General features: G+C 43.5%; 2 protein-coding genes across 7 annotated transcripts in view; one reads left to right on the top strand and one right to left on the bottom strand.

The window, feature by feature from the left end:
* Positions 1–1,404: 1,404 nt before the first annotated feature.
* EPM2AIP1 (EPM2A interacting protein 1) lies at positions 1,405–9,563 on the bottom strand. The gene is made up of 2 exons (XM_003992266.6): positions 6,496–9,563; positions 1,405–3,219 (listed from the first exon to the last, which is right to left on the bottom strand). The coding sequence occupies exon 1, from the start codon at positions 9,113–9,115 to the stop codon at positions 7,289–7,291; it is 1,827 nt and encodes a 608-aa protein (XP_003992315.1). The 5' UTR covers positions 9,116–9,563; the 3' UTR covers positions 1,405–3,219; positions 6,496–7,288.
* Positions 9,563–27,370, top strand: part of MLH1 (mutL homolog 1) — a 48,356-nt gene continuing 30,548 nt past the window's right edge. For all 6 annotated transcript variants that reach the window (XM_019810954.2, XR_002145092.2, XR_002145090.2 and 3 more), the window contains exons 1-9: positions 9,563–9,712; positions 11,747–11,837; positions 15,059–15,157; positions 18,999–19,072; positions 21,127–21,199; positions 22,315–22,406; positions 23,854–23,896; positions 24,030–24,118; positions 26,017–26,129. In XM_019810954.2, coding sequence (XP_019666513.2) covers positions 9,597–9,712; positions 11,747–11,837; positions 15,059–15,157; positions 18,999–19,072; positions 21,127–21,199; positions 22,315–22,406; positions 23,854–23,896; positions 24,030–24,118; positions 26,017–26,129 — 790 coding nt within the window. In that variant the 5' untranslated portion in view covers positions 9,563–9,596. The remainder of the gene's footprint in view (positions 9,713–11,746; positions 11,838–15,058; positions 15,158–18,998; positions 19,073–21,126; positions 21,200–22,314; positions 22,407–23,853; positions 23,897–24,029; positions 24,119–26,016; positions 26,130–27,370) is intronic.

Raw genomic sequence — 27,370 nt, 5'->3', positions numbered from 1 at the left:
TACTCATATACTTACAATGATACCCTTATTTGTTTCCCTTTAAGCTAACTCAAGTTGGTCTCTTACAATCAGAAAGCCCCACCAAATACGGTAGGGGACCCTTCCCTTTGTAGCCACCACTCCACTCCAGGTATATGCACCTGGCCTCAGGGAAAAGACCACCAGACAGCACTGCCACGGTTCGTGCCCCAGAATGTTGAATTGACGTATCAGGAGACTGGGTCCGTGGCCGGTGGCCCTGGAGTGGGGTGGTTGAAATAGCCAGGAAGATGTACAGATCCTGGCTGGCAAAAGTGGTAAGAAAGTGCAGAGAGGCAAGTCAACAATAAAGGGTTCTGAGAGAAGCTCATATTCTTTCAAAAAGTTCTTTTCCCCCATCCCCACTTAAATTGGAGTGTATTTCCCTCCCCAGTAGTCAAAACCCGCAAACTTTGTGGGGTGATGAAGTGTTCATTATCTTGATTGTGGTGACTTTTATGCATTTACGTCAAAACCAATCACGTTTTATAGTTTAAACTGTGCAGTTTACTGTACTTCAACTATGTATCAATAAAGTAAAAATATGTGGAAAGACCTTAAGTCAATTTTATTTTATAATTATCCATAATGTACCAATAATGGTACCATGCATAGGAGGTCCTTTGCCATGACTGTGCGATTGTGGATTGTGCTTAGTATCAGCACTTCTTTATTTATTCCAGCGTCTTCTCACCTCCTCCACCCCCAGCTCCCTCCTATGCCTCATGGAAGTGAACATGTAAATAGTAAAATGTAAGAGTAGTCAAGTTGGTGAACTCTCATTCATAGTCAGTAGAAGTACACATTGATTAACCTTATCGGGGAACTTTTACATTTTAATCTTACTCTCTAAATCCCTTACAGGGATTGCAACTTATTTTACACTTTTATAATTGTGAATTATTTTACACTAACAGTTTAATCATAGGGCAAATTTGCCTCTTACTCCCTACAGAAGTAGTAATTGGTTGACACACACCAGAGTTACGGCTTGTTAAAATTATCCATGTAGATCACAGCCACTTTAAGGACAGGGTCGAATCATGTATCTGGATTCCCCAACTCAAAAGGCAGTGTCCAGTACAGAGCAGAGTGACTGGGGAAAGGTAAAGGGATTGAGGATACGACGGAAAACAGGGTAGGAAGCAAAAGGGTACGTGTGGGGGCAGATCATGCAAAGCTTTGTAGACTGTGATAAAGACCTTGGATTTTACTGTAATTATAATACTAAGCCATTGGAGGATTTTGAGCAGAGGAATGGCATGGTCTGATTTATATTTTACAGTAGGGATCACTCTGGTTGCTATCTGCGTAATTACAGATAAGTATGGAAGCAGGGAGTAATATACCAAGAGAAATGGGTGCACACGATCACTGAAAGACAGATACGAAAATGTTTATAGCGACTTTATTCATAATAACCACAAACTGGAAACAACCAAAATTTCCATCAACAGTAGAATGGAATTTTAAATTGCGGTAGTCGTACAATGGAATACTGCACGTGAGTAAAAAATGCTGCTACATGCAACATGGATGAGTCACACAGTACTGAACAAAAGACACAAGAGTACATATAATTGTTACATTTACATGAAGCTTTAAAAAGACAAAAGTAATCTATGGTGATCAAGGTCAGAGTAGTGTTTATCTGTGGGCGGGAGGGACACAAGGGCATTTGCTGGGGTGCTAGAAATGTTCACTATCTTGATCTGGGTGATGGGTTCAAGGGTGTATATAAAAATCCACTGAGGCATACACTCAACATTTACACACTTTACTGGATGTTTTACCTCACTAAAAAAGATTTCTAAAGAAATTATATAAATGGAGACATAACCATGTGTTAATCTAGTGTTGTCTTCCAAATATTTCTGGTTTTCCTTTGAGGCACGTGGAAGACTTAACACTATTCCTCGAACTTTGGTGTGGCCATGGGATTTGTTTTGGTCAATGAAAGTGCTTTAAGGGCCTGTAAGTGATTTGCTGTATTCTTCTCATTTCCCAAAATGAACAGCCACACCCTAGATGGTATCTGCCTGGTCAACCTGAGTCTCAGCGACTCAGAGCAGGGATCAGTGAGCGTTTTCTGTGGGGTCACACAGTAAATATTTTAGACTCAGTGGACTATGCACTTTGTCACAGCTATTCAATTCTGCCATAGAGCAAAAGCAGCCACAGACATAAGTAAATGGGCAAGGCTGCCTTCCAGTAAAACTTTATTTACAGCAGCAGGCAACAGGACGGATTTTGCCTGTGGACTGTAGTTTGTTGACCCCTGACCTAGAGCAAAGTCTCTAGACAAGTTGCAAGAAAAAAAGTTACGTGAGGCATTGAGATTCTGTGGTCGTTACTGTAGGACAACCTTACCCATCCTGATACAGAAAGTGGCTCCATTTTTTAAAAACCTTAACGTACTACACGCTGGCTTCGTTGGGAGGCATTCAGGAAATTGCTACTGGAGGATGGGAGAAATAACTTACGTAGGGGCAATTCACGTTGTGGAGTGGTCAAATTGTCTCTTGGGAAAGCATGGAAGGCACAGACTCTTTCTTTATTAAAGGGGGGGAAAAAGAAAGAAAACAAAATGTTTTATGGTTGTTGTTGGCTGCATTTGACAAAATGTACAAGAAAGAGATGAACTCAGAATTCGTCAAATTGCAAGCAGAAATGAAAGGGGTAGAGTTCACAAGTTGAAGTACTTATTGGGTAGGATGAGGCTACTGCTCAATTACAAAAAGATAAAAACGAGAAATTGTTTAATCCAGAAGATTAAAGAAGCCCATGAAAACCCAGTTTTGCAGCAAGGATCACCGGATGACCACCACACCTACCGTTAACGCCTCTGGATGAGTTAATGTGCCACAGACTAAAAGTCCAACTAAGTGAACACTGGTTAATCCCTTAAATTAAAATGACTCAAGGAAACAGGCCATGGTTATAGTTCTTCCACGAATCCCAAAAGCCCCAGTTACCCAGAAATTAAGTTCAGAGGCACATGAACAAGAAAGCAAAGAAAAAGAGTAAGTACACCTTGACTAGATGTCCCTCTTGGGTCACCTCCCTTGGAGAAGTGATGAGGACATTCCGCAGGCAAGAAAGCAAGAGAACTGGGTATCTAGTGACCAGAAATACCGAGTCATTCCTCGAAAATGTTATTAAATTTACTTACTTTTAAATCCCAGAAGAGCCAGAAATCATCTGTAAAGGAAAGTAGCAAGTAAATAGTACGTCATTTTCTTCTAGGATTGACACATTATAAAAGGAAAAGGGTATTTTAAGCAGCATTATCTTCTTCTGATGCCGAGTAAAACTTTTTAATTACCCAAGTATTGTTTTAGTTCACTAAATGGTTGCCCAATCTTTTTCATCTAGGTTCCTTTGAAGTCTACCTTTGAAACCTAAAAATAGTAAACTAATAATACTTCTAAATAAAGGAGGTAAAGACTCAATATTCCATAGATTTATGTGAGTATACCTGCGTCTGAAACCTGGCCTCACTTCGTTTCCTAGGGCAAACTGCAATTTAAGTTTGTTTCCTCAACAACACTCACATAGTAAATACTTGAGCCGCATGCCAAGCACTGAGCTAAATTCTGGGAATACAGCTCTGTAGTCACAAAGAACTTAGTTTCATTTAATTTGTAATACGTGAATAACAATTACCCAAGAAGCGGGCTAAGGCAGGAGGACCTCGGTGAAGGTCAAATGAGACCGCAAAAGGGCTTCAAAGATCATAAAACACTACACACGTATTTATTCATCCAAACATTTATTGGAATGCCAGGCATTGTGCTAAGCACTACATATAGAACAGCTAGCAAGGCACAGTCCCTGCCCTGGTAAAGCTTACAGTCTAGCAGTGATCAATAAGTAGCAACAAAGTGTGCTAAGTGTATGATTAGGAGAAAAGGGTATTTAGGGAGTGTCCAGTGGGGGCACCTAGTCTAGAGGGCATCTACGAAGGCTCTTAGTCTAGAGGGCATCTATGAAGGCTTCCTAGAGCAAGTGGTATTTAAACTGAGACCTCAAAGACGAGTATCAGTCGTATGTTATCCTACATAACGGGGAAAGCAGTGGAGAGATATGACCAACTATGTCTTTTGGAATGATCTGGCTGCAGCATAAAAAGGGATCGAAACCAGAGAAAAAGAGACTCGACGAGGATGCTGTTGCTGTATTAAGGTAGGCTGATGGCCTGAACTGGAGAAGTGAGAAAAACTTTAGAGACAGTCGACTTAACACCAAGGTTCCCGCGAGTGGATGTGATGGACGAAGAGTCACGGGCAGGTCACGTTTTGGCTTGGGCTATGACGACTGATAGCAGCCGTGCCATCTACTGAAAGAGGGAACATAAAAGGAGCAGGTTTGGGGGCAAGATCAATGACATGCCGTGGTGTCCATGAGACGGCAGAGCAGACTTAAGTTAGCAATTTGATATATGGATTAGGAAAGGCCTGGAAAGGAGATGGGAATTTAGGAATCATTTGCACATAAACGGTAACTGAAGCCGCGAACAGAGATGACAGCAGCTAAGGGGAGGTACAAAACGGTAGCTCTGAAACCAAATTTTAACATCACAAGAACACAAACATGGACGGGAAAGAGCACCCACGAAGGAGACTGAGAAAGCATACCTGCTGATGGTATCTACCCCCGAAGCAAAAGTAAACCAGACTTCAAGGAAAAGTGGTCAGTGGTGTGAGAGAGGGCAAGAATGTTGACAAGGATCTGGCTGGCTAGAGCAGTTTGAGTGGCACTACAGGAGACCGGGAATACAGACACATCTTTTAAGAAAACTAGGAGGAATGGGAGATATATAGGGACATAGGGCTTTTAAAAAATAGTACTTATTTTAACTATATTCACTGATACAACAGGACCAGTAACAACTATTTTGTAAAAAAAAAAAAAAAAAAAAATTTTTTTTAAAGACTGCCATGCAGTTAATACAGGAAACAGTAATATACACGCTTTTTTCTTTTTTACAAACAAGACTAGTTTATAGCAAATTCTCTACTATTTAGGGTCAATTTTAAATCCTTAGTTTATATCTCCCCCCCCCCCCGACTCAGTACCTACATGATGCAAACTAGTTTTATTACCTTAAGCAAAAATATATAATGGAACTTCACAAAATGTACAAGACTTCAATATTTGAGGAACCAGGGTAGGAAAGCAGAAGCAGGTCCTCCAAACATTTTTTTTCAATAAAGCACTTGCCGTGAAAGAGAGTACTCTAAACTAGTGGGAAATTACCGGTAGATTTTTTTTGGGGGGGGGGGGCTGTTTTTTTTTTTTTTACTGCTGTTTTTCCAGATATTTTAAGCTTATTTCCTGTTAACTAAAATCTCAACTTGACCGTTCTTGATTACTAGCTTGTAAATACTTGCTTTTCTGCTCTAATTAAACAGAATAGAGCCCTTTGGTCTGGTTCAGTATAAATCACTGACATGTAAATGCTATTGCGAGCTACCAGAACCTATGAAGGCCTTTACCGCACTTTACCAGCCAAACCTGGAATGTTGGAATTAGTTCCTATCAAATATCATCAGTTTGCCAGATTTGCCCTTTCATTCTGCTTCTACCGGTAATTTGCCCTGTCCCTCAAAATAAAATAATCTACAATGGGGGGGGGGGGAGGGCTGTCTACTGGCACTTTGCGAAGGATAATTCTCCATTGTGCCTGGCTGTCCTATGCACTGTGGGGGCAGGGGGAATGCCAGCAGAACCCTCCCAGGGAGTCTGAGAACCAAAAAAGTCCCCTACGCTTTCCAACAACCCCTGGAAAGAGGGGTTACTGCTTCTGGTTGAGAACCAGTGACACAATTTTGGTTCCTGGGCTTTTATGGCATCGATTTTGATTGCTCAGGCATCAATTCCTTCTAAATTCTTGGTTGCATCCTGGTTCGATGAATTTGCTGGATTAGTGACCATAGAATGTGTTACAAAGGTTAAGACAGGACTTTAGCACAAGTCTGCAAACTGTACTTGAGAGGACCTCTAAGCTGGGTCCTGCCTTTAAATCGTTTTGTATATTTGGCTTTACTGTAAGATTTTCTTTTCACGGTTAACATAAGTTTGAAAATAACTGTTTTAGCACAAAGCAGATGTCTCACTAGAAATATGGAATTGCCACAATCTGTTAATAAAGCTGCTTCTTGAAAGTTAAATATTTCTACTTGTGCACTATCTTAAATACAGAACGAGTGGGACAGTTTTAAATTCTATAATAAATCCACTTCCAGCAGCTAACACGATCTGAGATCTTTACCACTTTAAACTAAAGGGTTTCCTTTTAACAGGGTTTCTTTATGAAGCAGTCAACACCCATGCATAATAAGCTAAAATACCTCCCACCTCCTGATCCTGGAGGGCAAAAATCTTATTCTCTCATCCTTTTTTGACAGGGCCAAACTTCTATCTGGAGGAGAATAAAGAACTACTAACGGGCAACCATTAAGATTCTATACTTACCGTAGTCCTTTAGTAGGCAAGCTGACAAAACAGCACCCAAGTGTGAAAAATTCAGGGGAAATCCCCAATAATTGGTTAGTCTGATCTCCAAAATGCAGGAAGCCTCCTAAACCAGCAACTGAAACATAATTCTTACTCCTCTGACTAAAATTTTGATTATTTCCCTCTAATCATTGCTAGGGCTGGTTGCGGGGGGGGGGGGGGGGGGAGTTGAGGAAATCTGTCAGTATTTACTTAGGACTCAGAAAAATGTTTAAAAAAAATAGTCTCAAACAAACACTTTGATAGTTAGACAAAATACCTCCACCGTATGTACGCTCCTCCTTTGCAGAAACTTCTGAACTTGCTATGTGAGTTTCTGCAAACTGGCTCAAACATACATTTATGGGGTTGGTAACTTCAGATCATATGCATCAAAATTTTAACACTTTGTTCAAAAGAAGAGCTAAAACTTCTTCAAAACACCAGAAAAACAGACTTCTAATTCAACTCGCATTATCAGTACTGAATTTCTTTAGAAACAATCGTATCATAAAAGTAAAAGACAATGACATTGTCATTAAATTAAATTTAAAAAAAGGTGTTTGCATGTGTCAGTCCCATGCTGCCTCTTGAGATGAAAAAAACAAAAACAAAAACAAAAACACCTCTGTCAGAAGAATCTGAATCGTGATCAATTTGGATGAATAAACTTGGTGCTTTGCCACAATCCAAATTAGTTAACTTGAAAAATCAGGCAAAGGTTTGCTTTTAGAATCAGACTCTGAGCGTCTCAGTGTCGTACTACCAAGGCCTATGGATTGGGTTCGTTTCTTCCTCTCACAAGGTCATCCCAATGCGGCTCTATTTCAGTTGTGGCAATCCTAAACAGGGCGTGGAGATGCTCATCTGTCAAGGGTTGGCTCAAAGTGTGTTGGTTTCGAGTCAAATACGAAAAAGCCTTTTCGCAGATTTCATTACTATCAAACAAGGATGCCACCTTACAGGCAACCCCTTTGATAATTGGGTAAGATTCGGCAGACAAGCCAGCATAGAACTGCCCTAGGTCTTTGACTCTGTATTCATTCCAAAGGTTAGTATTTGCCTGAAGTTTGGTTAGCTCCACTCTTACTGAAATAGGTGCATATTCAGGCTTAAAATTAAAAGGATTTGCAAAAAGTTCCAAGTCCTTTTTAATGAACCTGAGGTCCTTGAAATGTCTCTCAAATTCTTTTTGCAGGCGACAGATCACCACTTGATACCTATCGGGATCAAATATTTTTTGTTCTTCTTTAAGATGCTGTTTAAGCTCATCGACAACTTCTCTGAAGGCCGCAAAGTGTGTTAGGTTTTTTTCTTCAATGTGTCTCTGCAGTAAACTCAGCTTAACTTCAAAGGTACAGATATGGTCAAAGGCAGCGGCAGCAAAGACTTTACTAACTCTCAACAGTTCACTGAGTTCTCGAAGATGGTCCATGATATCCACCAAGAAGCCAAAGTCACAAAGCCACTGCTTGTCTGTGAAATGGACCGTTGTGGCCCCTATCGAAACCAGGAAGGCTTCTATCTCTTTTCTCAGGGAAAATATCAGTTTTAAAGTTTTCCCTCTTCTAAGCCAATTGTTCAGACACCGTCCGTTAACCCTTTCGCCATGCTCTGATTCAGATTCAGTGAGGAGAGCCTGAAATTCGGGGCGCCTAACGCCCCTGGTCTTAATCAAAACTATCCATTCAGATATCGTATTTATGATCTGGTTAACGTCTACATCGTAGGAGCTCAACAGTTCCAAGTGCAGAAATCCTGAATAATGGATAACATTCCAACAGTTGGGGCTTACAGCCTTTTCTCTCATGTATGACACTAGTCCTGAGTTCTCACCAATCATCCTCAGCGTGTGGGTCGTGGTGAGTCCAACCATTCGCTGCAAGCTAAGCCCTGCCGTCTGCAGGGCCTCGAGGATTGCCGCCATAAGGGCCCCAACACTGAAGTGACGAGTCAGGTTGATGATGGTCAGAAGCTCTTCCTGTACCTCCAAGTCCTGGCCCACGCCACGGACAAAGACCAGGAGGTAGTTCTCATAGGCCACAAAGGCCTGGTCGTCCAAGGCAAGGGAATAGGCTTTAAAGTCCTTGGCTCGGTTAAAAAGCTGACTGCGTAGATTCTTGTTAATGTTGAGGACCCTCTGCCGCGTGACCTCTGGCGATAAATCAACGCCATCCAGAGCGCTTACGTGTTCGGGCAGCACATCCCTCAGCATCACCTCCATGCACTGGTACACAAAGTCCCCCTCACCCCAGCCGCGACCCTTCAAGGCCAAGAGGCGGGCGAGCCCGAGGCCTGCACGGGCGGCTCTCTCCTCGGGAGTGAGCGGGGTGACCACGGGCAAGTCGCCCTGCTGCAGACGCTCCACCAGGGCCGCGCGCTCGCCCTCCGCCACATACCGCTCGTAGTAGTCGTGCTCGGCCTCGTAGTGGCGCCTGACATCGCGTTCGCGGGTGGCTACGACGAGGCGGCGACAGACCAGGCACAGGGCCCCTTCGCCCTCCGGAGGCTCCACCACCAAGTAACGCTGGGTCCACTCGGCCCGGAAAACCCGAGACTCGTCGACTTCCATTTTGCTCCTCTTAGGCGTCATAAACATCCTACTGCAGGCCGCAAGAAGAGGGTCGACCTCCGGGAGGCCGCAAGGAGAGGGGAAGAGCGGGAGCAGGAGCAGGAGCAAGCACCTCCTCCGCTCTGCGCCAGATCACCCCAGCAGGGGGACACCAACCTCCGGCTACGGCACCTGCACTCCTATTGGCTGGAGATTTCGTATTCCCTAGCCCAGGAATGAGCCAATGGGAGAGTGGAGAGCGCGCAGGCGCATACCCTTCTAGCCAGTGGACTGAAGGGCTATAGGGAGGGACCAAGTGAGCCGGGCACCGGGGGACTTAAGAAATTTGACTGGCATCCCAGCTGCCCAATCAACGGCTCCCTCGCTCTGAAGCCGCTGCCGCGGGAAGGGCTGGCAGGGCAGCGTAGACAGAGTTGATGGAAAGACGTCAGCACGGAGCCCTGAGGTGATTGGCCGAAGGTACTTCCGGTGAGCATCTCGACGTGTCTTGGGCTCCTCTGGCGCCAAAATGTCGCTCGTAGCGGGGGTTATTCGGCGGCTGGACGAAACAGTGGTGAACCGCATCGCGGCAGGGGAAGTCATCCAGCGGCCGGCCAACGCCATCAAGGAGATGATTGAGAACTGGTAGGGAGGGAGTGGAGCCGGGCTTCCTTATAAGCTACGACTCAACGGGCCGTTCTTCGGGATGGCGCGGACCCGCCTCCCTGCGGTGGGCGGAGGCGTGCACGGCGCACGCCCACAGCGCCCGAGGTCTGGGTGTCCTGCTCCTCAATTCGCGGGTACCGCGAGTTCTTGAGAGCTCTCGCGAGACTTCTGTAGAGCTGTTGGGGGCGCGAGCGGCGGCGACATAGTATTTTAATGGCGCCGTTAGTTGAGGGAAAGACTTTTTATATTCTATATACAGAAGGTGCAAGATTTTAAATGCATAAACATTTTCAGAAGGGGGGGGCCCGCTTCATGCTCCAGAGAGTACCGTGTTATGCGTGTAATGTTTGCTCCAAAAATAATCAGTCCAGGGTGCAGTTCATTTTGAATTTTATTCCAAATAAATTGTCGAGGTTTTCGGACAGGCCGATGGACACTGCCTGGGTTTAACTTGTGATATCCCTACTGCCGCGTTAGTGACCCAACATAGTGTTTTCCTCCCCTTTACCTCTCCGTGGGGGAGCACGTCAAAGACAACCTGGTGTTAACGGGGTATCCCGAGGATTCTGACGTTTCGGAATTTCCTTCGCATTGTGGAAGGAAGAAGTTAGAAACCTGGAAGGAAAGGTGGGGGTAAACTATAAACTTCCAAAAAGGCTCGCTCGTGGGGTACCTAAACGTGACCTGCGTGTTGAAATCAATTGATGTTAATAAGATCCGTACAGTGAAGGAACAAAATGAGCCTGCAAAGAACGGTAGGTTTGTGAGGGGATTTATTGGGAAAACGGAAGACAGCCGTTCGGGGTCGTGGGACTAAAAACCGTGCAGAAAGGAGGGAAAGGGACAGAGCTGGGAGGCTGGCAACTTTCTCCTTCCACCTAACGTGACGCCGCCTTTTGTCTCTGCAGTGTTGGAATATTCACTGATGGAACGACGTGGGCCTCTTATCCGAAGGCCACAATACTGCACAACCAAACCCAATATATTAGCTAAGTGGTTAATAATCAGTCCTGTGAGCAGGGCTTTTGTTTGGAGCCCAGTCGTGCTCTTTTTTAATATGGGAGTCGAGATGGCTAATACCACGTCAATTCAGGCGCTCCTGAGAAAGGTCTTTGATATTTAAGTAACTTAACTATTTTTGAAAAAAGAATTTTCTGTGCGAGGAGATTACCCTTTTTTCTCGTGCAGCCGCGGACTGAATTCCTTTTCTGTCGCTGGCGCTCTTTGGGATTGTTGGCTACGCTTCGGAAGTACCAAAGATTTACTGGCTTCCCAAAGAACTTTCTGTATTGCCATTTTTTTTTTCTTTTCCCCAACAAAATGTATTTTCTTAAAAGGGTATTAGCATAAAAACACATATATATATATATATATATTTTTTTTTTTCTTTAACATTTATTTATTATTGAGAGACAGAGAGACACAGAGTGTGAACAGGAGAGGGGTAGAGAGAGGGGGAAACACAGAATCTGAAATAGGCTCCAGGCTCTGAGCTGTCAGCACAGAGCCTGATGCGGGGCTCGAACTCACAAACTGCGAGATCATGACCTGAGCCAAAGTCGGTCACTTAACCAACTGAGCCACCCAGGCGTCCCTATATAGATTTTTTTTTAATGACATTTAATTAGGGGCCCTCGGGAACCCAAGGCTGAATAAAGTGGAAGAGATAAGTGGCAAAATTAGTTGAGAAGAAGGTAAGAAACAGGCATGTGGTAAACAGGCATGTGGATCCTACTTTTAACTTCACTTTCTTTCCCAGAGGACCAGAAATGGTGCTGCATGTCCTAATGGAAATGATGCTTGCCCCCTGCCCCCTCTCTCTCTTCTCCCTCTCTCACACAGCATGTAAACTCTTTACAGTGTAGTCATGGAGCCTGTAAAACAAAGGAAAAACACATCACTCAGACAGTCTGGCGTTTATCTGGAATTTGTTCTCATACCTTGTCTGATTAAAATAGGTGCATTAGAATAGGGCAGAGTAATAACTTTTTTTTTTTCTGTTTGATTTGCCAGCTTAGATGCAAAAGCCACCAGCATCCAAGTGGTTGTTAAAGAGGGAGGCCTCAAGTTGATTCAGATCCAAGACAATGGCACTGGGATCCGGGTAGGTAAAAACCTCAGAGGAGGGGGCTGTGCGCGTGCTTTGTGGGGTCCATCTGCAGGAAGTGGCAGAGCCTTTCCTTGTTGGGGAAACTCAACTTTGCAGATGAGATTTTTAACTGAGATTTTCAATACCCATGATAAATATATTTTGAGTGCCTATTCCAAGCTGGACACTTATTCAGGAAAATGGTCCAGGAGAGAGTCATGAGGCTGTTTAAAGGATGAATGTTCTGGGCAGAGAGAACATGCAAAGACCACAAAATGGAAGCATGCTGGACTTGTTTAAGCACCAGCAAGGAGGCCCGTGTGTCTCTGACAGGGTGAGGGAGTTGAAGAATAACGGGAAATGAGGGGCACTTGGGTGGCTCAGTCGGTTAAGCGACTGACTTGGGCTCGGGTCATGATCTCGCGGTTCGTGAGTTTGAGCCCCGCGTTGGGCTCTGTGCTGACAGCTTGGAGCCTGGAGCCTGCTTCGGATTCTGTGTCTCCCTCTATCTTTGCCTCTCCCCTGCTTGCACTCTGTTTCTGTCTCTCTCTTTCAAAAATAAATACACATTAAAAAAACTTAAAAAAAAAAAGTGACAGGAGATGAGATCTGAAAGATAAGAAGGCTGATCATGTAGGACCTTGTGGGCCATTGTAACATCTTTGGCTTTTACTCTGATCAAGGTGGGATACTATCGAATGGTTTTGAGCAAAGAGGTGACATGGTTTGGAGTTTTGTAAGAACCCATTTGTCTAGAATATGGAAGATGGACAGTAGCAGGACAGGACAGAGGCAGTGAGAGGGCTTTCGGAGCAGTCCAGGAGAGTGGTGACCATGCCTTGGACCAATTTGGTTGCAGTGAGATTCCGCATTGATTATGAAGACGGAGCTCTCAGAATTTGCCGATGTATAAGAGAAAGAGAAGCCAAGGTTCAGGGTCTGGGGCGCCTGGGTGGCCATTCGGTTAAGTGCCCAGCTCTTGACTTCGGCTCAAGTCATGATCTCATAGTTCGTGGGTTTGAGTCTCGCATCAGACTCTGTGCTGACAGCATGGAGCCTGCTTGGGACTTGCTCTCTCTCTGTCTCTGCAACCCCTGAAATAAATACAAATAAAACCTTAAAAAAAAGAAAAGAATCGGGGCGCCTGGGTGGCGCAGTCGGTTAGGTGTCCGACTTCAGCCAGGTCACGATCTCACGGTCCGTGAGTTCGAGCCCCGCGTCGGGCTCTGGGCTGATGGCTCAGAGCCTGGAGCCTGTTTCTGATTCTGTGTCTCCCTCTCTCTCTGCCCCTCCCCCGTTCATGCTCTGTCTCTCTCTGTCCCCAAAAAAATAAATAAACGTTGAAAAAAAAAATTAAAAAAAAAAAAGAAAAGAATGATTTCAAGGTTTTGGCCTGTGCAAATGGAAAAAAGAGTTGCTATTTACTGATGGGAAAGCCTATGGAAGAAACATTTTGGGGAAGATCACAAATTCGTTTGGGAGCATGTTAAACTTAAGATGGCTCTTAGTTGAATAAGTGTGTGGGTCTGGAGGGTAGAGTAGAGGTTTAACAGCTGGAGATGAAAATGTAATGTATTGCAGTTTGATGGTATTAAAAACTATGAGTCTCCCATTAAAAGGTGCTGAATGCCCCAAGCCATTAGAGAAATACAAATAAAAGCAGTAATAACATACCATTTGACACCCATTAGGATGGCTATTATAAAAACGATAAGATAAAATAACAAGTGTTATAAAGGATATAGAGAAATTAGAACTCTTCTGCATTTGCTGGTGGGAATGTAACATAGTGTAGCCACTGTGGAAAATAGTATGGTGATCCCTGAAAAAAATTAAACACACTTACCATATGATTCAATAGAAGTTGTGGGTATATACTCCAAAGAATTGAAAGCAAGGTCTTGAAGAGATTTGTACCCCCATGTTCATAGCGTATTCACAGTAGCCCAAAGGTAGGAGCTACCCAAGTATCCACAGATGAGTGGATTTAAAAATGTGGTGTGTACATATAATGGAATATCATTCAGCCTTACGAAGGATTGAAATTCAGACACATGCTGCAACATGCATGAACCTTGACGACATGTCAAGTGAAATAAGCCAGTCACAAAAGGACAGATGTTGTAAGATTCCTCTTGTAGGAGGTTCCTAGAGTAGTCCCATTCATAGACAGTAGAATGGTGGTTGCCTGGGACTGGGGAGGGGTGGGTGGAGAGGAAGTGTTTAGCGGGGATAGAGTTTTAGTTTCGGAGGATGGAGGGTGGTTGCACAACAGTGCGAATGTACTCAAGGCCACAGAACTGTACATGTAAAAATGGTTAAAATGGCTGGGGTGCCTGGGTGGCTCAGTCGGTTTTCCAACTTCGGCTTGGGTCATGGTTTGTGAGTTCAAACCCCACGTCTGGCTCTGCACTGACAGCTCAGAGCCTGGAGCCTGCTTTGGATTCTGTCTCCCTCTCTCTCTGCCTTCCCCCCCTCCCCCAATCAAAAAAAAATAAAAACAATTACAAAAATTTTTTAAGAATGGTTAAAATGGGCACCTGGGTGGCTCAGTCGTTAAGCGTCCAACCCTTGGTTTCAGGTCAGGTCAAGATCTCAGGGATCGTGGGTTTGAGCCCCGTGTCAGGCTCTGTGCTGACAGCATGGAGCCTGCTTGGGATCCTCTCTCTGCTCCTCCCATGTGCATGTTCTCTCTCTCCCTCTCCCTCTCCCTCTCCCTCTCCCTCTCCCTCTCCCTCTCCCTCTCCCTCTCCCTCTCCCTCCCCCTCTCCCTCTCCCTCTCCCTCCCCCTCTCCCTCTCCCTCCCTCCCTCTCTCTCTCAAAAAAATACTGTTAAAATGGCAACTTTTGTTATGTGTATTTTACTGTAATTAAATGTTCTATAGATTTTTAATAAAGTTTTCTCATAATAATGATTTTTTTAAAATCCATGAGACTGGGAGAACTCATCAAGAGAGTGAGTGCAGACAGCAGAGAGGTCCAAGGATGGAGTCCTGGGTTACTCTGCTGTCAGAGGCGAGAAGGAACCAGTGAATGCAAATGAGAAATGTAACCAGTGAATGAGAAGGGACCCTGGGACAGTGTAGCACTCTGGATGCCAAGTGACAAAGTTACTGCTCGTTTTAAAACTCTTCTCCTAAGAGGGGTTGCTTCTTGGATTCAGTCAAGAAAAGGGAAATTCAGGATTTGGAAAAATGAGTAACATAATTATTTACTTATTTTTTGATGTCTTCTAGAAAGAAGATCTGGATATTGTGTGTGAGAGGTTCACTACAAGTAAACTGCAGTCCTTTGAGGATTTAGCTAGTATTTCTACCTATGGCTTTCGGGGTGAGGTAAGCTAAATATTAAGGAAATGAGTAAAATATTCTCCTGTGATAACATTTCTGCCATTTCTCAACATAGAGGTAAATAAGATATGATACTTTCTACTTGTTAAATATATGCAAATTGAAAAATCTTAATTAAATTCAATTTTCTAAAACCAAAGATTGTTCATAAATACTTAATACACTGAAAATTATTTTATCTACAGATACAGCCCCCTCCTCCCCTCCTGCCAGGATGTTTGGTATCTTTTGATGGAGAATGCAACACCACCTACAAAGTTTTTTTGGTCAGATAATCAAATGTGAATCTGATTAATACTTATTAAGTGCCAGTATTGAGAAAATATAGGAGGCAAGGGAGCATGGTAAATGATACAAAAATTAGGAAGCTACATGATAAAAGGCTTGTTTGTGTCCTTCAACAAATTAAGGAAGAAAAGTGGAGGAGGGAGAAAGAACCTGTAATTTAAAAGAGGCTTAAGAAGCACGTGAACCAGGGTGCCTGGGTGGCTTGGTCGGTTAAGCCTCCAACTTGGGCTCAGTTCATGATCTCAGGGTTTGTGAGTTGAGCCCATTGTCGGGCTCTGTGCTGGCAGCTCAGAGCCTGGAGCCTGCTTCAGATTCGGTGTCTCCCTCTCTGCCCCTCCCCTGCTCGCACTCTGTCTCTCTCTCTCTCTCTCTCTCTCTCTCTCTCTCAAAAAATGAATAAGCAGTAAAAAAAAATTTGTTTTTAGAAAAAGAGGCATACGAACCAGTTCCAATGTTTGAATCTTAGTTGGATCTTGATTTGAGCAAAATGTAAACAAAAATTTCTGTGTCGGATATTGAGCACAGATTGGTTATTTCATAGTATTGAGAAGAAATTGTTGATTTTATGGGTATAAAAAAATAGCATCATGTTTTTGGGTGGAGTCTTTTAAGATATATATGGAAATATTTATGAGTGAAATTACATGATGTATCAGAGGCATATAAAAAGTAGATAAAAACATTTTAAGACCAAAATAGGATCTTAAAATTTTATGACCATACTCTGTTGGACATCTTTTCATCCAGTATATATATAGGCCTGTATAATTTTTAATAGTTATACTCTATTCTTTTACATGAATGTACTGTAGTTTCTTTAAATGATTTCCTGTTAAACATTTATACTTTTTACCATTTTCCTGTTTGATGCTTTGGTGACTATTCATGTACATACAATGTGGTTTTTTCAATCACTGCCTCGGTAAATTTATAGAAATAACATTCATCGGTAAAATATGTGTACATGTCAAATAGTTTGTGTTAGTTTCCTATTTTTGCCCTCCAAAAATTGCCATGTTTTTAGTGACTTAAAACAATAAAAATCTGTTATCTTACAGTTCTGGAGGTCAGAAGCCAGGGGTCCAGCAGGTCTCACAGCACTGAAATCAAAGTGTTGGCAAGGCTGTGTTCCTTTCTGGAGACATTTCTTTAGTGTACCAGAGAAATTGTTTGGAGTAGTTATTTTGGGGAAATGAGAGTAAGAGAGGGGATGGAACCAATTACTTTTCCCTTTAGGCCAGTCTGTAGTCTTTCCATTTTTTATCATGTGTCTATTACTTTAAATTTTTTAAATTAAAAGGCAGCTGTGACCTAGTCATTGCAATTCATATCAAACTGGGGTGGTCTCAAGCACCCTCTGGCTTAACAGTGAGCCCCAAATTATTCCAGATAGAAGCAATTTCACACTGTTTACCCTGAGGCAGCCCTGATTTTAAGTGCGCTTCTGGTAAAGTCCTAGGAAAGCAGCTCTGTTGTGGCTTTGCAACTTCCTGCGTCAGTTCCTAAGCCCATGGCCTCCTGGAGCCTTAGCCTAGCTGGAGAAGATCTTTGGGCTTTTATTTTACTGTAATTAAAACTGGGAAGATTGGGGCGCTGGGTGGCTCAGTCAGTTAAGCATCTGACTTTGGCTCATGGTTCATGAGTTCGAGCCCCACATCAGGCCCTGTGCTGACAACTCAGAGCCTAGAGCCTGATTTGGATTCTGTGTCTCCCTCTCTCTCTGCCCCTCCCCCCATCTCTCTCAAAAATAAACATTAAAAAAAATTTTTTTTTAAAAACAAGGAGGATTTAATGAGGGATTTCTATGTGTTCTTTCCCTGGTTCTCAGCACTTTGTATGCATTAACTCTTGACAGTAGCTCTGTAGACTGGGTTCTGTTACTACCCTGTTTTACATCTGAGGAAACTGACCCTTCTGAAGTATTAATAGGAGCGCCTGGCTGGCCCAGTTGGTGGAGTGCGTGACTCTCGATCTCAGGGTTATGAGGACAGCCCCACGTTGGGTGTACAGATTACTTAAAAAAAATCAAGGGAGGGGGAAGGGGGAAGAAAGAAGGAAAGGGAAGGGAAGGGAAGGGAAGGGAAGGGAAGGGAAGGGAAGGGAAGGGAAGGGAAGGGAGGAAAGGGAAAGAAGGAAAGGAAAGAAGGAAAGAAGGAAAGAAGGAAAGGGAAGAAGGGAAGGGAAGAAGGGAAGGGAAGAAGGGAAGGGAAGGGAAGGGAAGGACATGGCCAGGGCACACAGCTAGAAAGTGACGAGCGGGGGATTGAACCCTGGCAGTTTGACTTCAGAGTCTGTTCCTGCTCCGTTTCTGGTGCGAAAGCCCCTAAAGCAGCAGAACCTCTGCCAATGGCGTGCTGTCTTTCTGGCATTATGTACTGTTGTGCCACATACTCTATATAGTTCGTGTCTGCCTTATGCAGCTCTCAAAATCGTTTACGTCTGACGTGATGAAAATGACCTCAGTTACGTCAACTAGGGAAACCCAGCCAGGACCTGTAATCTCAGAGCCTGAGCCATGTTCCTCGTGAATGAACCGAACCTGCCGCAGGCTGCGTGTTCACTGTCTTCCGAGATGCTGTCACACAGACCCCATTGCAGTGCTGGTTGCATTTTTATGTGCTGTGATGCCCTTGAGAAAGGAGAAACAGGTTCCAGTGAGCTAGGAAACCAGTCTTGGTGACAAGGTTGAGGAGAGGGGTGGGGAGTGGTCATTTTCAAAAAATTTGTGGTGTCTCAATTTCATAACCTTAAATTTACATTTCTAAACACGTAAGTTTTGAAAACAGTTTTGTGTACCAGTATGCCACATTATCTACTTGGAGTGCTCCTGTTTCTGAAGGCAACTTTTCAAATTGTTGGGAGGCAAATTGTTGAGAATATTATTAAGCATGCCTGCACTTCTGCTGCCTGAGCGCACTTGCTGCTGACACATTAGTACCCTGGTGTGTTTCTTTGCAACGACATGGATGGAGCGGGAGTGTATTATGCTAAGCGAAATAAGTGAGTCATAGAAAGACATACCGTATGATTCCACTCATATGTGGAGCTTAAGAAACAAAACAAACAAGCAAAGGGAAAAAAAGAAAGACAAACCAAACAACAGACTCTTAGCTGTAGAAAACAAACGGGGGGGGGGGGTTACCAAAAGCGGGGGAGGGGCGGGTGAAATAGGTGAAAGGGATGAAGAGTATGCTTATCGTGATGTACATAATTGTTGAGTCACTATAATGTACACCTGAAATTAACGAAGAACTGTATGTTAGCTATACTGGATTTAAAGTAAATACTCTGATGTGTTTCCTTTTGGACTTCTAATATATATTTTCCCCCTGTTCTAGTAATATGCCACAAGTTCAGTTTGATATCCCTTTTTTTACAGGTCATGAAAGTGAGTGAGCAGAAAATGCTCATCGTTGCCTTTGTTAATACAAAATGGAAAGGGAAATTTAGATTTAGGTCACCTTTCTCGGTAATGAGGTGACAGTGGGTGACCCAGCAGTGAGTTTTTCTTTCATTCCATTTTTTTCTTCTTCCTTAGGCTTTGGCCAGCATCAGCCACGTGGCTCACGTTACTATTACGACCAAAACAGCTGATGCAAAGTGCGCATACAGGTATGGGGTAGGCTGCTTTTATTCACATATTCATCCTGAAACGGCTTTTATGCCTAGATTTCAAAGTAACCCTGTCTAAACACTAGTGTCATCTTTTTTGACCAAGATCTTGAGTAAGTTTTCTTTCCTTTCTGGATTAGTTGATAATCCAGAGGGATGATTATTAGGTAATAATCTTATTTATGGATTCTTAACAGATAAGATGTGACACATTATAAGTGCCTACAAACTCTGTTACACAGATGTATTCTAAGTAGGTGGCAGATGTGGATGTTCTTCTGCTCCCGTGCCCTATAGTAGGTTATTACTTTGATTACAGGTCTGTGGCTGGGGTGCTGGAGGCTCACGGTTCCTTTGCTGGCTTGTGAGCCAGCAGCTCCCCGCCACAGGTGCATGCCTGTGCTGGCTTGCCCTCCACAGGTGGCCACTGGCTCTCTGTTGTGCTGATGCAGTTTTCAGAGGCTGACAAACAGCCTTGGAACAGAACAAAAACAGGATTTGAGGAATCAGAGTTACATCTTTGTTTTTATAAGCACTCGCCACTTACTCGTGGGAGACAGGTAGGAGTACCCGATCCAGGGGGACGGTAAAAAGAAATTTTTTTAATCCTACAGATTGTTCATAAATCAACACAGAAAATAGCCCTAACAATGGCAGTTCTGCCTGTTTCTCAGTCCTCAACAGAGAGATGTGTAACGTAATGGGAAAGGGGGCATTCCAGAGTATACAGCACTGTTGCTAGGAGAGTTTGACTCTTTGTGCATTAGACTTGCCCTAGAATCTGCGTGCACTGATATGATCAGAATTCCTTCTCACAAATTAATGTCTTCCTAAAATAGACTGGGACACAAACTCTGTTTCTTCACCTCTGGAATTACGTTACGCTCCTGCTTGGGACCTCCAGTGACCACCCCCCCCCCCCAACTTACATAGTAGGATAAAATCCAGAGCGATCCCTAAATAGCACACCCTCCCACTGTGCCTGCCGTCCACCTTTCCAGCCTCTTTTCTCCACCAATCCCCAGCTGCCATGTGTTCTAAAGCTTCGGAGCTTTTATGTTTTTCTCTTCCTGGATGGTCTTCCCTGCTTTCTCCCTGAAACTGTTCCTCCCTAGAGCCCAGATGAATCGTCAGCCCTTCTGTGATGCTTTCACCCCCCCTTCCTGACCCCAAGCTGAATGTTTCCTTCTCCAGATCACTTAGGACAGTGTTCTACACTTAAGGGAAAAGTCTGTCCCTAGATTGAGGGTTCTCTAGGGCCTTTCTTTATTACCAGGGCCTCTGCAGGTCTGTCGTGTGATGGCCCCTCCATGAATGATTACAGAATTACTGAAGACATTTTACTCTCACCATAAGCAATTTGCATTGTAGCTTGAAACTGAGGAACTGGGATGCCTGGGTGGCCCTGTCGGTTAAGCATCCGACTCTTGATTTCAGCTCAGGTCATGATCTCATGGTTTGTGAGTTTGAGCCCTGCATCATGCTCTGTGCTGACAGCATGGAGCCTGCTTGGCATTCTGTCTCCCTCCATCTCTGCCCCTACCCTGTTGCTCTGTCTCTCTCTCTCTCTCAAAATAAAAAACAAAACAAAACTCAGGAACTAAAAAGCAACATTTGCTAGAATAGGGTTTCTTTCTTTCTTTCTTTCTTTCTTTCTTTCTTTCTTTCTTTCTTTCTTTCTTTCTTTCTTTCTCTCTTTCTATCCAATTGGAATGATACTGGAATAGTAGAAAAACAAAGAAATAAATCGTAATTAAGACAATATATAGGGGCACCTGGGTGGCTAAGTAGGTTAAGCATCTGACTTTGGCTCGTGCCATGATCTGTGCTGACAGCTCAGAGCCTGGAGCCTGCTTTGGATTCTGTGTCTCCCTCTCTTTCCCAAGCTTGCGCTGTATCTCTCAAAAATGAATAAACGTTAAAAAAATTTTTTTTAAAGTGACAGTCTAATAATATGGCTATATTTTAATTTGTTGTATAATTTTCTTTTTTACGTTTGGATAAGTATTCTGCTTCTGTTGGATATTAATGATCTCTTATTATTTCCTTTTAAGAGCAAGTTACTCAGATGGAAAGCTGACAGCTCCTCCTAAACCATGTGCAGGCAATCAGGGGACCCAGATTATGGTAAGAACGGCACAGGAGAGTATAAGTTGCTGAAAAAGAGTGCTGCATAAATATTGAAATAAGGAATAATATTGTCTCTGAGTTTCCAAAGCAATAATAAAATGAAGTCTTGCTAGTTAAAAGAAACAGCAGATAATTACTCTCTAAACAAGAGGTGTGGTTATTGGCTTTTGTGGCATGGCAGCCTGTGTACTCCCTGCATCTTTTTTTATGGGGATGGCAGAAATGAATGGCAAGGTAGTTGGCATTGAGAGGACCTTGAACTCAGTTCCGGAAAGACTCGAGTGAAGAGTGTCATCTCAGTCTTGCAACTCACTGGTTGTGTGTCCAGAGGCAAGTTGTTTAATGTCCCTTAACCTTGCTTTTCCCAACTATCAAATGGAACAAAGAATAGCTGCCCACTCAGAGGTTGTTTGAGGAATATGATTGTATCATTCATCAGAAAAAGTCTAGTATGCTGCCTTTTTCTGTGGTGCCACATTTGGTCTCTTCCCATTGTGTGATCCCGTAAAGCACCCCACTGTCAGGTTATGCATGCCATCTTCCACCTCCAGTCCCAGCTAAGGCACACTTCCCTGAAGGCTCCTAGCCCTAGACTTGTACAGCAGGCAGGAGGCAGAAATGAATGTGTGCTTCTAAGTGCATGTTAAGACAGATCCTGTATCCAGGGTGACCACAGTGTGATTTCCAAGAAGCCAAAATGATTTCAGAAATTTTATTATTATTCTTAGTTCGAAAAATACGTTTGGATGCCATATGATAGTACAGTTATTTGTAAATTTACATGTTTGCCCCGCTGAATTGTGTGCTATTGTGGGTAAGACTGTGCTTTATTTATCTTCGTATTCCCAGCACAAAGCAAAGAGCCTGTTGTAGAGAAAGCCCCCAGTACCTGTTTGAGGAATCAGTGAATGAAATGAGAAGCAGGAAAAATCTCTTTTATTTCCTTTGTTGGCTAAGGCTGGCTTATCTCTTGCCCCCTCCCCAGTCAGTGCTTAGAACTGTACTGTTGATAAGTACAGTTTGATTCTCTGCTAGCCAGCTTTAGGTGGATAGCTTGGGTCTTTATTTCCATGTACTTCTGTGAATTTACAAGAAAAAAATCTTCTTTTCAGGTGGAAGATCTCTTTTACAACATATCCACAAGGAGGAAAGCTTTAAAAAATCCGAGTGAAGAGTATGGGAAAATTTTGGAAGTTGTTGGCAGGTACAGTCCAAAATCTGGGAGTGGTTCTTTGAGGTGTCTCACCAAAGAAATGTGTTCCCCTGCTTATAAATTGAGAACCGTTTCCGAGCTAGATGGAAAAGAGTACACTGTGTTTTAGCCTACAGATGGTTTCTGATCAAGGTTTGGTCGCCACTTCTGGGCTTTCTCTCATCTCCCAGGAGAGAGCAGTTGGTCTCTGAATCAGTGAGGGTTCTTTGGTGGAAAGCAAAACAGACAAACTCCAGCTGACTTGCGCCTAAGAGAAATTTATGGGAAGGCTGGGAGTGACTCACCAAGTGGCAACAAGTGTCAGTAGTTGCTCCCTGGGGAAGACACGAGAACCAGGGTGGCTTCGAATTTTATGGTGGCCCTGCTGCAGGTGTTTTCATTCTTTTCCCGTCTCTACTCAAGCATCTGTTTCCTTGGAGAGTACATCTGATTGGCAGGGCCTGGGTACCCCCATCATGCGTTCCTGTCTGTGGGAGATTCCTTGATTGGCAGTCTACGGGTCTATCAGATGGAATGGGGAAGAAGTAGTTTCCCAGAGGAAAGCTAGGGGCTCTTAAAAGAAGAAAGTGAAAGGCAGGGCAGGTGAAAAGAACATTATGTCCACTGTAGACTTACTTCATCTGCGGGTTCAGTGGATCCAGCATGGGCTCGCCAAGCCTGCATGTCCTTGAATTGTAGCAGAGATCGGTTAACTGTTTTCCAGTATTTCTCAAAACTCCAAAATGAATAAAACATATACTCCTAATAAAGTGGAACAGACTTATACTTCAGGTGTCTTTGCTTTTCCCTGGCGTTGTACAAGCAGCATCAAAATATTATCCCTGGAAATAAGAGAGTTCTGGTTGGCTGTTTTGGTTCTAGGTGTGGTCAAGTGAATTCCTAGTTGTTAGCTGAATAAATGCATTTTGCTAGACACAGTCCTTCGGTTCATGGGGTCCATGGGAGGAGGAATAATAAATAAATAACAGCCAACTGAGAAAAGGCTGGAAGATGCTGGAGCAGGGCCGGGGGCCAAGGAGAAAGCGAATGAGGAGGGGGGGTGTCTTGAAGGGCTCTGAGAGAGAATAAGAGTTCAGGAGTTGTAAAGGCCAGGTTCTCAAGATGTAGCACCTAGACCTGTTGGGTCTGGGGTAGTAACGCTGTAGGCAAGGAGGAGAGTGTGTTAAAGTACCCCTGCATCTACTCAGCACCCTGTAAAAGCAAACAACCCTGGTTTTTGTTTGATTCTGCCACTTTTGGCATTGATTGTCTCCATGATGTTTGTGCTGGCTTATTTTCCTGTGGGTAAAATATGACATATGGAGATATTCTTGACTGGCTATATCTTTGTTTAAATCACTTAACCCCACCAATTTATTTAACCAAAAGGGGGTTCTGCCTTATATTGTGCATTAGGCGATTTCTTGCTGCTTACTGTTCTGTTGTCTTTCTTTGCCAGGTATTCGATACACAATTCAGGCATTGGTTTCTCAGTTAAAAAAGTAAGTGTTGGTTTTGTATCAGAAAAAGGGATGTTTTTGGTTTTTAAGAGTTCACCTGTGGAGGTAAGGTTGGGATGTTTCATTCATTCACAGCTGTGAGACAGTAAGTCGTATCTTCTGCTCTGTTTATCAGCAAGGCGAGACAGTGGCTGACGTTAGAACACTGCCCAGTGCCACGACTGTAGACAATATTCGCTCCATTTTTGGAAATGCTGTTAGCCGGTATGTTGGTAATTCATATTTTAAGAAATCTGCATTCCACATCTTGGTTTATTATTTATCACATTATTTTGGAATCTGTCAAGGTAGTACCTGCCTTAAGAGTTTGCTTTAATGAAATATGCAGCCTTCTTTCCATGGTTCAGATTCATTCTTGGAGTCATTATTTCATGGAATCCATACTTCTTGGGTGCATGTTATCTCCTAGAGGCTCTGGCTGTCAATCAGTGTGTTCTCTCTAGTTTCTGTCTTTAAAATGTTTATAGGGTAGTAGAATTCTTTCATTTTCTAACGTTCCTTCTTTTCCTGATATTTCCCTTAACATCACTTTGGGACTTTGTGATCATTCAGCATTTATTAATTGCCTCCCATATTCTAGGCTTTGTGCCAGAAGTTAGGGATGTAAAGACAAAATATTTCCTGTCCTTAAAGACTTCCCTGTCTGGTGGAAAGCAGATTTGTAAATGTTACCAAGTCTACATTGCCAAGGAAAGAGTCCTGGCTAGACCTCAGGATTCTGCCAAGCCCAAAGTGCCTGTGTCATCAACTGAGGGAGAAATACTAGGAGCCCGCTGTGTGCCCCGCATGCCCCAGATGCAGGCCACACACCGATGGAGAAGACAGACCCTGACTTCACTTTTTCCAAAGATCTTAGGAGCAGCAACAGTAGTCCCAGAGCCCAGTTTTCTACTTGAAAGGACAAATTATTCATTCTTTGAGCAAAACCAAGTTCCAAACTAGGGAACAGTCAACTTGCTTTTAATTACCCTTCTCTTACTGTTAATGAATTAAGTTTTTTAATTGTGTTCCGAGAGCAGAGGGAGAACCCTGTTGTACAAGGAAACTTTTATGAGTTTCTTTATTATATTTGAAGACTCAGAATTAGTCGTTACGAGATTCCTAGGGACTACAAGAGATGAGAAATCCCACAGAGCAGCCGTTCCCCAAAGCGTGTTTCCAGAATACCAGCCTCTTGAGATATCTAGGGGAAGAAAGGATTTGCTGGTTTATTGTGTGGGAGAAACAGCACAAGCTGTATTTTCTGCTCACAGCCTCAGAGTACACATTACTACATGACAGCTTCTAGCATACACTCAGCAAATGCCTCACGAGTGCCTACTAATTGCTGGGCACTGTGCTGAGAAACAGAGTAGGGCGTAAAGCAGAGATGCTTCTTGCCCTCAGAGGACTCATACCTAGTTGGAAAGACACATGAGATAACTATGCCATTCATGAGTGGTCATGCTGGATGTCTCAAAGGAAAAATACAAGGCACAACAGGAGAATCTCTCAGGGTCAAGGAGAGTGATAGAGTTAGGTACTTCTTTGATGAGGTTAAGCCCTGGCACGAAGGATATGGAGGAGTTAGCCCGCTATCAATAGGAGCTTTCCAGGCAGAGGAACCAGCAGGCAGAGATGAGTGAGGCTGAGACTTCCTTATTAACGCGCCTCCCCGTAAGCACAGCTCTGAGGAACATCCCCATTGTGGTGCTATTCATATAGTAAGGGGTTAAGTAGAAATGAGTCTTTTTGGAGTTCCGTCTTTGGGACTTAGTTACTAAGATACATAAGAGTTTCAGTAAAACAGGGTCTCTGAGCTTAAGGTTTGTGATTATGTCCCAGCAGTCAGGGCAGTGCTTGGCATATAACATAAGTGCTTGAAAACAGTGACTGGGTGGACAGGTGGGTAGATGGATGGACAACAGGCGGTTGTGTGAGTGGGTGGTTGGACGCATGCATGGATGCGTGGGCCCAGAAGACCTCAACAAACCAAGTCTCTGGGTCCTTATTTGGCAGAATTCATTTATGGGAAGGAGCCCTCATTTTCCTGCTCTGAGTTTTTATACTGTTTGAATTTTCCATTATCTTCAAAAGCCTCAGAATTTCTTTTTTCCAACCAGAGAGCTGATAGAAGTCGGGTGTGAGGATAAAACCCTAGCCTTCAAAATGAATGGCTTTATATCCAATGCAAATTACTCCGTGAAGAAGTGTATCTTCTTACTCTTCATCAACCGTAAGTGGAAAAGGACCATGTCTGCAGGGAATTTTATGGGACCATAGAAAAATTCCTAATCCACAGGTTCGATTACACACACGGAACCCTCATGCTGAAGTGTGGCTCGGTAAGGAGGTGTTCATGATTTCTGGCCGACGCCTGTTCAGCCCTCAGATACCTGCTCAGCGCTGGCTGGCTGTTGCAGAGGCCTCTTGATGCTTGCCTTTGAGAGGGAGCACGGGCGAGGGCAACACAGACCCTTGTGAGTCCGAGCAGCTTCCTCACCTGCTGGCATCAGAACCTCATAAGCAGGCCCCAGGCGGATGTTTGTTCTCTCTCGAGATCAAGATTCACTGTTTGAATTGCACAGCAGGACACAAGGAGAGGGGTACCTTGGGTGTCATTAGCAAAGTTCCTTGCAATTTTTCTTTTTAGAGAATGAGTTATTTATGATACAGTGAGCAGTACCAGAAATCAAGGAGGAAATTAGCTAATGAATTTGGATTTTTGTGAATTTCCTCTCCACTCTTCATCTCTCTGCAGGCATATTGTTTACATGATCACTACTTGTTAAGTAAATAACTGTTTTGCATTCTGCTGCTTTTTACTTAATTGCATATTATATGGTTTTGAGAGACTGACGGGGGAACTAGAAATGTGTCTGATTTGGTTTTTAATTTTCCAACCAGAGATGCATCATTCCATTTTGTTTGGTACTTACCATTTTTTAAATGTTTATTTATTTTGAGAGTGAGAGAACACATGCAGAGGAGGGGCAGAGAAGGAGAGAGAGAGAATCCCAAGCAGGCTCTGTGCTGTCAGTGCAGAGCCCTACATGGGACTCAATCTCAATGACCCGTGAGATCCTGACCTGAGCCGAAATCAAGAGTCGGACACTCAACTTACTTAGCTATGCAGGCGCCCCAGCACTTACCATTTTTATCATATAGATCCTTTACCTTTCTTGTTTAAAGCAATTCACAATTACAGTTTTGTTTGCTTGCCATTGAAAATGGTATATTCCTTTGTTCCATTTATAATGACAACCAGCTATAAATGTCCCAGATTATACATGGGTTTTTTCTGAGAGAAAGACAGTGCATGAGCAGAGGAGGGGCAGAGAGGGAGAGGGAGAGAGAGAATCTTAAGCAGGCTACACACTGTCAGCACAAAGCCCAACTTGGGGCTCAGTCTCATGAGTGTGAGATCATGACCTGAGCTGAAATCAAGACTCAGAAGCTGAGCCACCCAGGTGCCCC

Source organism: Felis catus, chromosome C2, assembly GCF_018350175.1.
Source record: "Felis catus isolate Fca126 chromosome C2, F.catus_Fca126_mat1.0, whole genome shotgun sequence".
NCBI classification, from domain to species: domain Eukaryota; kingdom Metazoa; phylum Chordata; class Mammalia; order Carnivora; family Felidae; genus Felis; species Felis catus.
This window is presented reverse-complemented; position numbering and strand designations above follow the sequence as displayed.

Bases quoted from the DNA above. Each gene is read 5' to 3' on its own strand.
- EPM2AIP1 (XM_003992266.6), bottom strand. From the start codon at position 9,115: ATGTTTATGACGCCTAAGAGGAGCAAAATGGAAGTCGACGAGTCTCGG.